General features: G+C 44.7%; 1 protein-coding gene across 2 annotated transcripts in view; it reads right to left on the bottom strand.

The window, feature by feature from the left end:
* NR1H4 (nuclear receptor subfamily 1 group H member 4) overlaps positions 1 to 15872 on the bottom strand; it is a 338233-nt gene that overhangs the window by 210738 nt on the left and 111623 nt on the right. The window contains exon 1 of one of the 2 annotated variants that reach the window (XM_085653894.1): positions 15368 to 15558. The exons of the other annotated variant lie outside the window; for it this stretch is intronic. Within the exon in view, the coding sequence (XP_085510020.1) occupies positions 15368 to 15398 (31 nt within the window). The 5' untranslated portion in view covers positions 15399 to 15558. Of the gene's footprint in view, positions 1 to 15367; positions 15559 to 15872 lie in introns of those variants that run through there. 2 annotated transcript variants of the gene reach the window in all.

Below are 15872 nucleotides of genomic sequence, written 5' to 3'. Positions count from 1 at the left end.
CCCTGCCGTCCACATGTAATGTCCACTCTATCCACTATCCACTATTCTCGCTCCTACCTTTATACCATCGTGCAACCAATCACTGACCCTAGCTGCAGTTCCTCAAGAATGGAAAGCTGCATTTAATACGCTCATTTTAAAAAAGCTGAATGTGGAGTCCAGGGAGCCAGCTAAGATGATTTATCTTCTTCCTTTGAAAGGCAAAGTTCTGGAGTCACATGTGAATAAACAACTTTCCTCCTATTTAGAGAACCATCACCTTCTGGATCCTTTACAGTCTGGCTTCAGAGCCTCCCTTAGTACTGAAACTTCCTTACTAACAATAGTAAACTAATTCAGCTGATCTCTAGATGCCGGAACCCCAGCAATGCTGGTACTTTTTGACCTGTTAGCGGTATTTGATAAAGTCTCACATTCCATCTTGATTCAACGTCTCTAAAAGAGAAAACCAGTCAAGGAACAACCCTTGACTGGTTCAAAGACTTTCTCAATAACAGTACCCAAACTGTTTCCTTTGGCACCTTTCAGTCTAAGATCCTTTCCCTGGGCAAGGGGGTTCCACAAGGCTCCTCTTTAAGCCACACTATTTAATATCTGTGTGGCACCCCTTTGCTCAGAAAGTCAAGTCCTGTGGTTTTGAAATTCTTTCCTATGCAGACGAGACCCAATTAGTCTCTTTTGAGCATGACATTAAAAATGTCAAACACAGATTCATTGTATCCACTCAATTGCAGGTCACTCCCTAAACATAATTTCGAGTTATTCACACTACTGGAAGAGAGATACTCTGAAGTCCTTTTCCTAAAAGAAACGTGGTTGAAAGAGGACAGCTGACTAGACATCATTACCGCACTCCCCTCTGGATATGTAATGGATAGAGGGGACCGAATAGGGAAAATTGGAGGAGGAGTTGTTATTATCTTTAGAGACATTCTTGAATGTAAATTGTCCACACATATCAGTGACTGTGATAGCTTTGTTTTCTCTATTGAACTCTCGCAGGCATACACATTCTGCCTCACTAATTCACTGTCCACCCACACCTGCCTCGAAATTCATACAGTTCATACCAGAAATTGTATCACAGCAGTCTTAAGACAGCTACATGTGGATGCCAATACTTGCACTCAAGTAATTAATTTTAAACACGACTTAGCAGCTATTCAGCTTAAACAACTAGTCATCTCTCCAACTCATGCTAATGGTCACATTCTAGACACAATTTTTACAAATATGCCACTCCTGTACAGTGGCGGCTCGCAAAGGTAACGCTGTGGGGCAGTGGAGAGGGGTGCGGGTGGGGCTGGGTGGGGGTAGTGGATTGTGACATCCAACGGGAAAGTCAAGAGTAAGTTATTAAATAAATAAAATCACTTACTTTGCGCTTGCAGCATGGCCAACACTCCGCTACCCCCCACCCAGCCCCTCCCCGGCCCCATAGCGTTACTTGTGCGAGCTGCCACTGCTCAAAGTTAGATCTACTTATTCCAAAAAAGATTGTTAGAACCCCCCATGCTAGAACCAGTGTTAAATGGTTCTCATTGGAGATAAAAGAGTTGAAAAAGAATGTAAGAAACTCGAAAGCAAATGAAGACATAAATACGAGGAGAAAGAGAAAGTGGTGTATAAAAGAGCACAGAAAAAGTATCAATCTGCAATCTGGAGAGCTAAGTTGAAAGACTTCGCCAAAAGGTTCAGTCAATCTGCACTCCTAGACAAAGAAATCTTTTCCATTGTCAATTCTTATATTAAACCCAACATCGCAGGAGCTGGTCCCTCCTCTTCTAAAGAAAGATGTGAAATGCTGGCCAATTACCTTTTAGGGAAAGTCAGACTAATCTACGACTCCCTGTCTGGGTCAGCAGGCTCATATACCATAGACAATTCACAATCACGAAAAATAACATTATCAGCAGGAAGTCTTAGGTGGGCCTCTTGCCTTTCCAAAACGTACTCAGAAAGAAGTCCTGAAAATAGCTACTATGATTAAGTCAGGCTCGTCCCTAGACCCCGCCCCATTAGAAATCATGCGGCAAGGGAGTGAGACAGTCCTTGAGGGCTTAACATCTATCTATAACTTATCCCTGAAGAGCAGGCATGTTCCAAATCCATGGAAACATGCCATCATCCGCCTTCTACTAAAAAAAATGGCTTTGGACACAGACAAAGCAGAAGACTATCGGCCAATCTCGCTCCTGTCTGGAGTCAGTAACATTCTGAAGACATAGATTATTGGCTTTTTATCCAACTTTTTGAACTCCAATATACTACCGCGCCAGTCGCAGACTGCATTTCCAGCTGGGTACAGCACTGAGACAGCTCTTATGCTGGCAACGGAGGACCAAAAGAAAACTCTGGACCAAGGCGGATCCGGTGCACTGATTGTGTTGGATCAGAGCGCAGCTTGCGACACGGTCTCCCACTCAATTCTCTGCCAGAGGCTGGAAAATACTGGGGTCACAGGGGCAACTCTAAGATGGTTAACATAATTTCTTGCAGACAGGAGCTTTCAACTTAGTGAGGGTCCCTTTCTGTCAGAGATGCACCAGCTGAAATGCGGAGTGCCGCAAGGCTCTTCTTTGAGCCATTCTTTAATTGACGTATATGTTCGGCAGCTTTCACACATCATCTGCACACTGGGTTTCTCAATGGTCTCTTGTGCAGATGATAGACAGATTGTAGTCTCATTGTCACCAAACACTAATGCAACCTTTTAATGATTTAACATCTATCTGTAAAAGGTAAACAACTGGATGGCCTCCAGCTGCCTCAACTTAAACGTGGACAAGACAGAGGTAATGGTGAAAAGAAACAATCCAGCACTCTGGGGCCTATTCCTTTGGCCATCATACTTGGGGAAAATCCCCCATCTAAGTCCGAAGTAAAGAGCTTAGACACTAAGACCTGATAATGGCCGCTCAAGCAAAAAAGGTGCTAGGCACTTGCTTTGGCCTTTTGAGGTCTCTCTGGAAGACACTCAAAGGACTGCCTATAGAGTGTCGGAGAACAGTGATTCAGGGATTGATACTCTCCAGACTGGACTACGGCAATTTACTTTATCTGGGAAGCCCATCATATGTCATCAGAAAGCTACGGGTTGCCAGGAATGTCTCAGCAAGAGCATTGATGGGACCTTCTTAAACACAATCTGCATGAGCAGGCTTTGTGCAACTTAATTGGCTGCCAATAAAAGAGAGAGTTAAATTTAAGGCCCTTTCCATTGTCCATAGGGTAAAGCACTCTCAGGGGACACGTCCTTCAACATCTTGTCACTCTCTATACTACCCCTAGAGATCTGAGACCAAACAATCTCTCTCTGTTAACTGTTCCCAGAGTCAGGAGAGCAAGAGGGGGTGGCCGGTAGTTCAGTTACCTCATCTCAAAACTATGGACCACTCTTCCTATTAATCTAAGATCAGACTGGAATTTACTCAGCTTTAGTAAACAGCTGAAAACTCACCATTTCACCCAAGCAGGTTAAAACCTCCCAAATATTCTCACTGTGTTGTTGCCAGTGCAGGTAAGCAAGCACATGGGTAGCTGCATGATCTATAAATATTTATAATAATAATTATATAATAATCCACACATGGTACCTGTTTTGGAACAATGCGCCGTTTCAGAAGAATATTTCAGTGGCTTCCATTGAATTCAAGGAAGACTCTTACTCAAACATTAATAATTAGTCATCTTGACTAATACTAGCTTCCAATGACTCTCTTCTTTCCAAAATGCAGGTCGTCCAGAACATTGCTGCCCACGTGGGCAATAAACTGCTGCCAGGTGTGCTGTCTGCTCCTTCGCTTAGAGCCCTACACTGGCTTCCTATCAGGACAAGAGCAAAGGCCCAACATACTTACAGGAGAAACGTACCTTCTACACTCCTGGTAGAAATTTAAGAATAAAAAAAATCTATTATTATGTCCCCGTCGCTTCTTTATGTCAAAATATGGCAGCCAGACCTTATCTTACCATGCCTCCTACCATTGAAAGAGGCTGCCTTTATAGATATGCTCTTGCACTGACTTTATAAGATTTAAAAAACATATTAAAACTTGGTTGTATTGATTTGCCGCCTTTCCATCAGACTACAGCACTGAGATACCCCTTCGGGGGTGAGTTGCTAAAGATATACTTAATGGCAATTAACATAACATAGCATAACATGATCAGTACTATTCTCTAGCCAGTTCAAACAATTCAAATGTATTGTTTGAAGCCTGTACTGTCCAGGTGGCTGTCACTCAAGAGTTTATGGTTATTCTTTGTAAAAAAGAGAAACCTAACAAACAGGTATTTCTCAGAGGAATTAGCTATGGTGAGCCGCCATCTGTGCCACCAAGAATGTATTTAGCATTTTGATAAGTCACCTTCTTCAAAATCAGACTGACTCAAATTTAACGATGAGTATAAACAAATGTGGTCAAAGAAACCAAAGCTTCATCTTGTGCTTATAAGATGTTTACTGTAGCCAACATCTCTAAAGCTATGAGCAAAGTTATAAAAGAGCTAAAAGAAACTCCATCTTCAAAACTAACGTCACATTCTGTTACTAAATATAATGAATTTATTTTAAATTATTTTGCATCTGAAATCAGTCATCATTGGGTTACTCTGAACACTAATAAAGCATTGCTTACTTCTTGTGATAGCTGTTTTATCTCTATCCCGGGAGTTTGTCCGTCTCGTCAAAAGATGAAGAAACATCAATGCTGGTTAAAACCAGCAAGCCATGCAGCTCAGGAGCTGAAATCCTTCCAGCAAAATCCACAATAATCTTCTTTTAAAGACTCATAAACTTGTTAAGGAGAACATCAATGAATCTCTTCAACCTGGAATTGTTCAAGCATCTCTGAAGTCTGCCCGTGTTGCTCCTATTTTGGAAAAAAAAACAACTATAGACCCTGAATCGATCGAGATTTATTGACATATTGACATATTTCTCAACTGTCAATTTGGCTAAATTATTGGAGCATTTTGCTTATATTTAGCTGTTTGTTGGCGCTCAAATAATATTACAGGCTGACCAAGTTAGCTTTTGGTCTGGCTGTAGCACGAGACTGGCGATGACTGCCCTGCATGAACTTCATCTTCGTGCCAGTCTGAATGGTTTCTCAGCCCGGATCCTACTTGACCTGTCGGCAGCATTTGATACTGTGGATCACCGGATGCTGCTAGGCAGGTTGGAGGAGTTAGAAATTAGGGCACAGTTCTTGGCTGGTTCGAGAGTTTACATAGTACCAGTTGCGTTACAAGAGGACACATTATTTTTTTTGTTAGGTAAGGGGCGATTAAGTGATTTGCTCAGAATCACAGGATGTTCAGCATCAATGCCGAGACTCGAACCCAGTTCCCCAGATTTGGGGTCGACTGCCCTGGCCGTTAGGCCAACTCCTCTCCCATTGCTTTCTACCCATCTGAATCTAATTTCATAACCTGTTGAGTATCAAAAGGATCAGTACTGTCTCTGTTATTGTTTAATCTTTATATGGTCCATTGGCTTACCTTATTCAACATTTGACCTTTCTGTAATTCTGTATGGGGATCATACCTTGATCATCTTTAAGTTTAATGGTACTACCAAAATAAAGGACCAAAATATATATCATTGTCTACTGAAGGTTGAGTCATAAATGCTATAAATCAAATTAAATTAAAATGTATGTAAAACTGACATTCTGGCACCTTTTAAGGTTCCCAATTCAGGAGCTTTCTTTCTGGCCTCCAGACCTTGGAGCGAAATTTAAGCCGGTAAACTGCGTTAAAAATCTAGGTGTCACATTCGACTGCATGTTGGACAAAAATGTATTTATTTGAATAATTTGGAAATGCAGTATATTCTCTAATAACACTAGCTGAAGAGAGGACAAAAGTGAGAACTGCTATTCCTTCTCGCCTCACAAAGCAGATAATTGTGACGAGGTGCACAGTTTACCCACATGACGTGTCTGATAGCCACATATCTTGATTTGGAAAAAACAAAAAGTGCTGCTCCCCAGAATATCTCTACAGAGGCCACTGTCGACCATTCCCATGTTATTTTGCTCTCTGTCCATCTATCCATCCCACCCACCTGTTAGCTCTTCCCTTTCTATCCAGTTAGAACTAATATATAAATGGCTCCACCCCAGCCCTACCTGACTATTGCAAACTCAGCCACCTCTGTGCTGTGTCCAGACACACAGAGAAACACTGGCTTCCAAGCCTGAAAACAGGCACTAGACGAACTTGCTTTCTGCTTGAGAGCATGGTGGACTCGGGGGTGTTTGCTGGCAGTGCAGAGGTACAGCGACTGGACAGGCCTGCTTTCCTTTCACCCTGAAGAGTGAGGGGGCAAGTGGGTCACATAATAGCTGATGCAGGCTCAGGCACAGGCAAAGGTCCACCCATCCACGTCCGTTCCGCGGCCAGCACCAGCCACTATGTAGGTTTCAATACAGCTGAAGCTTCATCCTCTAATGTTTTAAAGAGTCTTAGGCCCAACCCAAAAACTAATTGCCATATCTAGGACCCAGAATGTTGAGCGGGCCCAGCTGTCTGTTATGGATGCAGGATAGAGTTTGGAGTTTCTTCTGCAAGTCCACCTAAACTCACCCCTACCTCCTGCCCTTTGCAGGGAGGCCTAATTAATGTTCGTTCCTTAAGCAAACATGCACAGGAAGTAAACTACTCAATCACTGATAACCAAATCGATGTCCTATTCATTACTGAAACCTGGCTAACGCCTTGGGCCAATCCTGATATTGTGACTGCCCTCCCCCCCCAGGGTACACGATCATTAGACGTGACAGAGAGGAAGGCCCTGGGGGTGGAATAGCCACACTAGCCACAATAGACTCACTGCAATGTTGTTCCTTTGATCTTGGTTTTCTTAAAGGGGCAGAGAGCCTAGGTTTTTGCCTAAAAGTCAACCCGTCACAGTCTATTGCGGGCTGCCTCATATACTGTAAATTACTAGAACCAGATGGTGCCTCACCTAAAAAGGTGATTTGGATCAATTTAGGGCTGCCCAAAAAACATATCATACATCGATGAAGGAATCTAAATTATCTTTTTACACTTTAAAAATCGAAATCGAAGAGGCCAGGTATGATTCAAAAGCCATTTTTCACATTGTCAAAACGTTTCTCCAACCCAAAGCACTTGCCAGGGACGTTCCTCCCTCCCAGGCTCTTTGTGACCTTAGCTCTACTTTTATCGAAGATAAGATATCTACCATCCAAAATGGCTTCACCTCATCTCCGAGCACTCACCGATCAAAGAACACACTCATAGATATTGGTAACACCAACAAAAAAGCAGGCCTAACTGAATTCCAAGAGGTTTCTTTAGCACACTCTCGTCAAGTTATATAGACATGCAAATCTGGGTCTCCGCTTGATCCCTGTCCACCATCCATTTTGCATGCAGCTATCAACATGATAAATACTATCTTTAATCAGATATTAAGTACATCTCTAACGGAAGTAGTAGCCCCCTCAGAGTTTAAACTAGCAATCGTTAAGCCCATGCAAAAGAAACCCCTAGCAGATCCGACTACCCTGTCCAACTTAAGGACTATTTCTCTTCTCCCTATACTTAGCAAAATCCTGGAAAAAAAAGTCAATCGACAATTAATGACCTTTCATGAGAACTCCGATTTACTCCATACTCGACAATCTGGTTTTAAGCCCAATCACTTAACAGAGTCAGCACTTCTTGAACTCTTGAAAACAATCAGAATGACCTTGGACTCAGGTAAAAATGCAGTGTTGATTTTATTAGATCTTTTCGCTGCATTTGATACCATCTCCCATGGCATTCTATTGCAGCGAATTCAGAATATCGAATTTGTCATAAAGCTTTAGTCTGGATAAAATCCTTCTTAACCTAAAGAAGGTAAACAGTATCCCTTGGACAATTTTTGTCATCTGAAGGAGCAGCTACGACGGGTGCGGCTCAGGGCTCTTGCTTGAGCTCTGCCATTCTAACATCGATATGGTCCCTCTCTCATCACACTATTTGCCTCATACAGGATGGCCATCACATTGTATGCAGATGACATTCAATTAATTTTGTCCTTAGATAAACACTAATTTGCCTCAGAAACCAATTTCCAGAATTACTTTGCTGACATTTTGTGGATGTAAAGTAATCATCTTAAATGTAATTCCCATAAGATGGAAATTCTGCTCTTTGACAAATTCATCTCTTTTTCCCCCAGGAATCGGTGGCCAAACGGTGTCCCTCCGCACACCTAGACACTGTAAAGGTTGCAAAGTACCTTGGACTCAAATTTGATACCGATTTTTCTTTGCTCCCCAACCCTCAGCAGTCGCAGGCATGTGTTTTAATCCCATAAAATCTTCAATTTTTTCTCTCCACTTTCTACCTTTGGCTGCCAGCAAACTGTAGCTTTTGCCCTCATTACCTCCAGACTGGACTACTGTAATAGTCTCTATGATGGCTGCACTAAATGTCTCATACGTAAACTTCAGATGGTACAGAATGCAGCAGCTAGACTAGTTTTATAACTTCCAAAGCGGAGTTCTGCATCAGCTGTGCTTAATAAATTGCACTGGCTACCTATTCATAAAAGGATCCTCTTTTAATTACTCCAGTCATAAATACCTTAATGACTGGTATTACCACTATATGCCCTAACGGACTCTAAGACTGTTGGACTAGGCCCTTTTTGCAGGGTCATCCCAGACCTTTTTGCCTTCCTCCGGTATTTTTTCTGACCTGTGCTTGGTGGTTTTAGGACCCTGGAAACTTTATCCCTGCTGATCAAAGCTAAAGTGCAGGTGCTCTCTATTATAAATTTGGGAAGATTGGTTTACACCTGTTTGGCATATATAATTTACCTATCAGTCCCTTGTACAGTGGCGTCCCATATACCCAGGGCCATTAAATTAAATGCTACTGGTGGGCTTGCAGCGCTGCTTGCGCCAACCACCTAAGTAGCCTTTCAAACCTGTCTCAGGCCTCTGTCACTGCAGGGCCTGTGCACGCAGTTGATTGCCACAGTGACGTGACACATAAAGTGGTTGCCACATCTGTAACTCCCCTTCTACTACATATCAGTCATCCCTAAGGTAGGCCCTTGCTAGCCCTATGGGCAGGGTGCAGTGTAGGTAAAAACTAGGACATGTATCTTAACTGTATGGCATGTCCTGGTAGTGACAAACAGCCTATTTGGTTTCTCACTGCTGTGAGGCTGCCCTCTCATAGGGATGCATTGGGCATACCCTGATATGTGCTTCAGTGGTAATTCCTGACATGAGAAGGGTAGCGTGATCAAGTTTGGAATGTTTGGTATTGTGATAAACGCTGCATATTGGTGTTAGCGGATTTATAATTACTATTTTAGAAACGTCACTTTTAGAAGTAGGCATTTCTGTGTGCTATGGGTCTTTGTGCCTGCCTGTTGTGTAGTCACCATCTGGTTCTGACTGACAGGGGGAGAGGGGATGTGCATTCACTCCAGCCTGTCCCTGGGAGGGGGGTGAGATGTGTCCTGCCCTGCCTGGGTGACTCAGTGCTAGGCTGAATAGTCCTTGGCTGAATTTAGAGTAGCGGGAGGGTTTCTCCTGGCATCTGAATAGGCCTGGTCTGCATTTGGAGTGGTGGGAGGAGTAGCACCTGCTCCTGAATAGGACATTGCCTGCCTTCCACAATGATGGCTCCGCCTCCTGTGGTGTGTCTGGAGCAAGGGATTACACTTTGAATGGGGAAGTGTTGTGAACTGTAATTCTTTTTTTAGAGTGCCCCCAGAACTGGTTTGGACTGGGCTCAGAGCCCTGGGCCAGGGAAGAACAAAGACATTTTCACTATAAGTACTGGGACTGAGACCCCATGTCTGTTGAAATGAACTTTGGGAACTTCTTGAACTAAGACACTGCGTGGACTGCAGGAACCATCACTTGGAACTGACCTGGTGGCTGAAAGGACTTTCACACCGCTGAGTGACCCTGTGTGCCGGCCTGCCTGTGTCCAAATCTGCCCCTGGTGATTCTTGGAGAAGAGCGCTGCCTGCTCCCTGTTTGTGGCTTCAGGTGGGAGACCGGCTGAGCACTTTATTTTTATTGCCCTGTGCTGGAGTAGACCTAGTGCTGGTGAAGCAGTTCAAGGTCCCTGCCTTGGCCCTGGGGTTAAGTGCAGGCGTGGCACTTGATTTTCACCATTATCACAGCGCGCTTTGAGAGCGATGTATAGGAAGGGGCTCACCCAGTTGTGACTGGAGGGCTGACGGGAAAGGGCGCTCTGTACAACAGTGCAGCCGGGGCTCTGCAACGTGGCCCCAAGCTGCCCAATGGTGCAAGATGGACGAGGATTCCCAGACATGGAAGGACTCTGCATCGCCGAATAAACGCCATGAAGGGGAAGAGCAAAATCCACAGAGGCTTCGCTCTGTGAACAGAGAGGCCAGCCCTGCCTCCCAGTGAGGGAGGTACTGCTGTGTAGCATGAGCCAACAAAGACGCCGCTCCGTGTTCTCCAGTGGGATGCAAGGAACTGCCGGAAGTCAGGCGGTGGTGAAGCCTGGTTGTGGGCAGGGCCGGAGTCCGCCGACAGCGTGGTAATGGCGGGAGACCACTGAGAGCTCCAGAATCAGAACAGTCCCAACAGCCGTAGGAGCCAAGCCGCAAGGATCACAGGGGCCCGGCTGATCGATCCCGCGGGAGTCCAGGACGAGCCCGACTCCCTCGGAGAGCGAGGCAGTATGTTTGCAGCAGCGGGACAAGTCAGAGGCCAGGCGAGGAGCCGCACTGACATCACCCTACTTACCAAGTGGAGCAGCTGCTCCGTGTGGTAGTGTGCAGCTACCATTGCAAGAGTCACTGTCGTGGGGGGGACTACGAGAGGTCTCCCCGCCCTCGAGGACATACTCTTGAGGGGAATTCGGCGTTGCTCAGGATAAGGGCACAGCTGGCCACATTTGCCTGAGCCCTTGCTTTTGGAAAGGGCATTGCGGGGCGAGCCCAGGATGGGGGCCCGAGTACATTACCGCATTTCCTTAATGGGGGGAACGGAGACTTCTGTGCTCCACGCTGAGTAGAGAATCACTGCCTCATAAGGCAATGTGGCCCTCTGGCAAGTTATAGGCGCTATGCTCTGATGTGATTATGTTTTAGGTATTAAATTGGAAGGGCTGTACCCAGCTGTACAGTGAGGGGATGTGTTGATAACACGTGCACGCTGCAAGTGTTTACTATGGTGCACTGCTAATTATGTTTTGCCTAATGCTTGGTGTTAAGTGCAATCCTACCAGTAGATACTGGTCAGCCTAAAAGTGATGTATTATGACAGTGGCCCGATTGGCCCCGTGATTTATGTAATCCCTGTAAAGTCATGACAAGTGCCTAGTGGCTCAGTGTAATACATGTGATTGTGTTCTAATTTGTTTTTATGGAGAATACAAAGGCTATTTTTATTTAACCTTGTGTGGGATTTCTTTTTGGGGTGTGCCTAGTGTGTCGCTGCTGTGTGAGTGTGTTGCACAAACGCTTTACACATTGCCTCCGGGATAAGCCTGACTGCTCTTCCAAGCTACCAAGGGGGTGAGCAGGGGTTATTATCAGCGTATAATTTCCTTGCCTTGACGTAGAGTGGAGGGTTCTGCCTGGCTTGGGTGCATGCCCTAGCCAACCAGAAACCCCATTACTGACAAAGACCTTCTTCTGCTAACCTTCTGAAAGTGCCCTTTTTTATTGAAATCTCAAGGGGGAAAGTCTCTTCAAGTACTAGGCTCCAAGACATGTATCCTCCTTCCTAGCACTATGTGTTCCTTTAAATATGAAATATCCTTTTGAAAAACATAAAACCTCACTCTTCCGAGCCTCCGAGTCACTCTGTTGATCGTTAATCTAATTCAATCTCTCAGGAATTTGTGGTAGTCACCAGCACAGCCCAAGTATGATCTCTTCTGAGTGACAGTCACGCTCTACAAGTACCAACATTTATTCATTCATTCATTCTTGCCTGACAGGCCAGGTACTTGAAACATATTAACTATCAGGACCACCTCACAGGGAGGGCCATCCCCAAACATAAGTGCTGGTGGGGTTCATCAGCAGCAACTGGCACAAAATAACCACTGGAGTTGTGTATTTCTCATCAATAAACAAGCTGAAAAACGTAAGAAATACATTTCAAATAATTCAAAATGATTAGATCCGTCTACGGCTACATCAGAAAGCCAATGCAGGGACAGACTTTCGGCCAACAACCACAGGGACAGCCTGAAGCAGAACTCCAAGAACTTGGATATAACTATTGTCTCAGACCAAATATTCCTGTGTGATAGTTTCAGACTGGCCATGCTGTAACAAGGGCCATCGTCCCTAAAACGTAACCACTGAGTTAACATTACGAGCACTCTATTGAAGGTCAGTTTGCACAAGTGTATGCGAACTACAGCAGCCTTACCAAAAAGTCAACAACAAGCAGTAACAAGTACATGAGGTGTCCAAAATGACTCCAACATAAAAATCAAGCTCACACTGAATAACATTACGAGTGGACTAATAATTCAATTTAAAATCTGCACCATGAACAAACCCTACTGGAGTGATGCTCACGGTACCTGCAAAGGTTGGCTCCCAAGCGCACAGGTATCATAACCCTACATTCAGTCATCGTGAAGACAGTCTCCCACCGGTGTCTGAAGTGGGAAAGATATGAGAGCAGTCTCTTGGAGGCCAGGATCTCAGATCATTGGCCGCATTCCTTTCGTCTTGAGAGAGCAAGTATTGCACTTTCTTTTCATAAAACTGATGTGCACTAAACAGTAGCCCCCAAATGATGTATGGAACCACGTGATGCAGTAAATGAGTGACAATGCATGGAAGCCCGCCCCGTAAGCCGCCATGAGCCATTGCCCTTGACACTGGCTGCACCGTCCACATTCCCTCTATTACAAATCACAACCCCACTGCGATCACACCACCCGCATCATTCAGATTTCTAAGTATAGTACCTTATTAGAACCTATCAGAATGTTGCCTAAATTAGTAAAGTGGGGTCACTGCCATATGAGTCATTTAGGACAAGGAGCTCCCACTCCCTAAAACCCATCTGGTTGGACTGTTGAAAGCCCTTGAATCTGCAGCCCAGCTGCCGCAGGGCTGCCGAGTCACACGGATCAATGTCCTCTCTTATTTAGGGCAGGGCGGCGACCACTGATTTATCCACCCCAGGACCGCAGTGCGATGCATGGCAGTCCTGGGCAGAAAAATCGCGAAATGTCTCTGCTATGTAGGATGAAAACTGTCAGCGTGTCAGGGATGTTCTTCTTCTGCTTTTCAGAAACAAAACCCCAAAAGAGAGTTCTGGGCAGGCCATATCAACATGGCAGCCCACTTGCCATTCAGCTGTGACAAGAGCGTATCTGTAGCGCCGATGGTTGAACGTCACAAACAGAGATCCCCACGAGGCAAGGGGAGATCCCTCAATGATCAGGCAGGCGTTCCACCACCACCACCACCGGGATAGACGCGAGGGCCAGCTCTGACCAATTCCACTGATGGGCCATCCAGTAAGAGCATAGTGATGGCCCTAATGCGTGTGGGTAATAATAACAAAATGCTCCGTAGAAGCCAAAATGCAACTTGGTTCGTTTTATATCTAATTATCACATGTCAAAATACTCAACAGAAAAATATAAACGACAAAAATGAAGACTCAAAAATGGAGACTGTAAAACAGAGACCATACAAAAATATAATCAAATGCAAATATATCAACATGCACCTAGTTCCAGTATCACACACTTGAGTCCAAAACAAGCTAGAATGGGATGTAGGATAGCAATCTAACCCTCCTGTAGTAGGTATAAAGTTAGATCGGCAATATGTGAGGAATGCATATTCTCACATGCAACCATCAGTAATAACTGAATTTCTCATAAAAATGTAATCATTAGCCCTATCTGCCAATACCGTTTTATGAACCTAGCAGAGGGTTTTAAAGCGGGCCCTTGAAAAAGGTCATTTCCAAAATAAAAATAGCCGATTATAGCGATGCATCTTACATTGTGTAAAAATGACCTTTAAAACGACTTCCCTAAATACAAATAGGGGACAGTTGATAGGGCTAAGGACGACAGTTTGTTGCGAAATGCAGCCATCACTGGCACCACATACTGATGGTGCTCTGGGACACATTTAACAAGCATTGGCATAACCAATAGGACTCGCCTTTGGGACCTTATAAGTGTTTAGCATAACTAAATACTTATAAGGTCCCAAAAGCGAGACCTATTGGCTATGCCAAGCGGCCGCGAAAGAGATCGCGATCGCGATCAAACATCAAACCGACCGTGCGGCCCCTAAAGTGAAAACAAGCGCGGCGCGCGCGCCCGCGAACATGCACTGTAGCTCTAGGCTGGCCTGGTAGCACTTTTTGGAGCCCTCTCAAAAAGACTCGCCAGACCAGCGCATGCGCTGGGTCAGGCGAGACCTAAAAACAAAACTCAGTGGCGGGATTCTGATCCTATGTGATGATACCTGCTGCATGATACGTCACTGGTGCACTGGACGAGAAAGATTCCCTGCACCTCAGTTTACTAGAATCACCTCTTTATTCTTTTAACATACTCTCAAGAGTTCAACTTTTTTTTGTTTGTTTCCAAATGCGATTATCTATCTAACATTGTTTAATTGAGGGATCAAAAATAAAATTAAAATAAACTTTTTTTACATAAGATTTCTTGCAAATGCGTTGCTGTTTTATGCAATGTCTGCACAAATATATTCTTATGCAGGAAAATATTTTTTCCTCTCTCCATTTGATGGAGATCAGGCCCCCCACGCACTCGCGCATTCACAATAGTAGAAGCGGGTGTGCTTTCCATCGAGCATAGGTTTGTACAGAAAGGATGCCCTTCCGGTACAAAAACTATGCATTGATACTTTTCCCGCTTTGCATTTGTGCTGTACATTGCAGCCCACTTGCAAAGTGGGAAACATGTCGAAAATTTTCAAACTTGCTCCACAGTTACAACTGTTTTGCGGAGTCCTAAGATTTTTTACACAGATCCTTTTCGGCCAATGTTAGTAGGTGGGGAGGTTATATGGGAACACATATGTGTCTCACATGGTATGCCCCGTGGGGCAAAATAGCGCATAGCGCTTCTTTGCGTGCATTGAGGCACCTTTCTAATACTTTACACAAAAAGGGCGAAAGTGTTAGTAAACGTGGGCCTACATTCTAAAGCTAGGCAATGCTCTTTTTACATTATTATGCTTTTTATCAGAGATTATCACAGTAAAGAACGCGCATGTCAGCAACAGGGCAGGACACGGAAGTGCGGCGATGTCGAGCTGTCGTGAAATGTCAACACAATCAAACCAACAAGCCTTAAACACATTTTCACAGTCGCTTACCTTTTGCGTGTCCCTTTCTAACTACTTCCATTGTGGCTGGCAGGTAACCGCGGGCTGTCCAGGCTTCCTGTATGTCAAATATTGGACAGAAACCTGTCCTCCCGCTCCCAGTGGCATTTGTCAATAGAAGGCCTGCGTCGCGGCTGAGCCCTCATGCTGCTCTGTTGCAAAGGCAGCTTTGTTTGAGAGCCGCTGCTAAGGTGCGGCCTGGGGCCGACGTTATATGGAGTTTACTCATTAACCTGGGCATACTTGCAGCGGGCAGGGAATGTGCGTGTGAAACGGACCCGGCTCGTTTAACTTTTTAATGTAAAGTCCATTATACACAGAGCTGTGTAACAGTCTCCGAAGACCATTGCTTTCAGTATCAGCACTGGTCTGGGCTCAGTCCACAAACATTATTTCCACCAGTTATTAGTGGCATCTAAGTACCAACCCTCAGATCTCGACTCCCTAAAACCAGAATTGTATTTGCCACAATGTCAGGCACAACTGCAGAATTCCT

This window comes from Triturus cristatus, chromosome 4_1 (genome assembly GCF_964204655.1).
Source record: "Triturus cristatus chromosome 4_1, aTriCri1.1, whole genome shotgun sequence".
Classification (NCBI taxonomy): Eukaryota; Metazoa; Chordata; class Amphibia; order Caudata; family Salamandridae; genus Triturus; species Triturus cristatus.
Note: the sequence above shows the minus strand (reverse complement) of the source record. Positions and strands in the feature narration are given on the sequence as shown.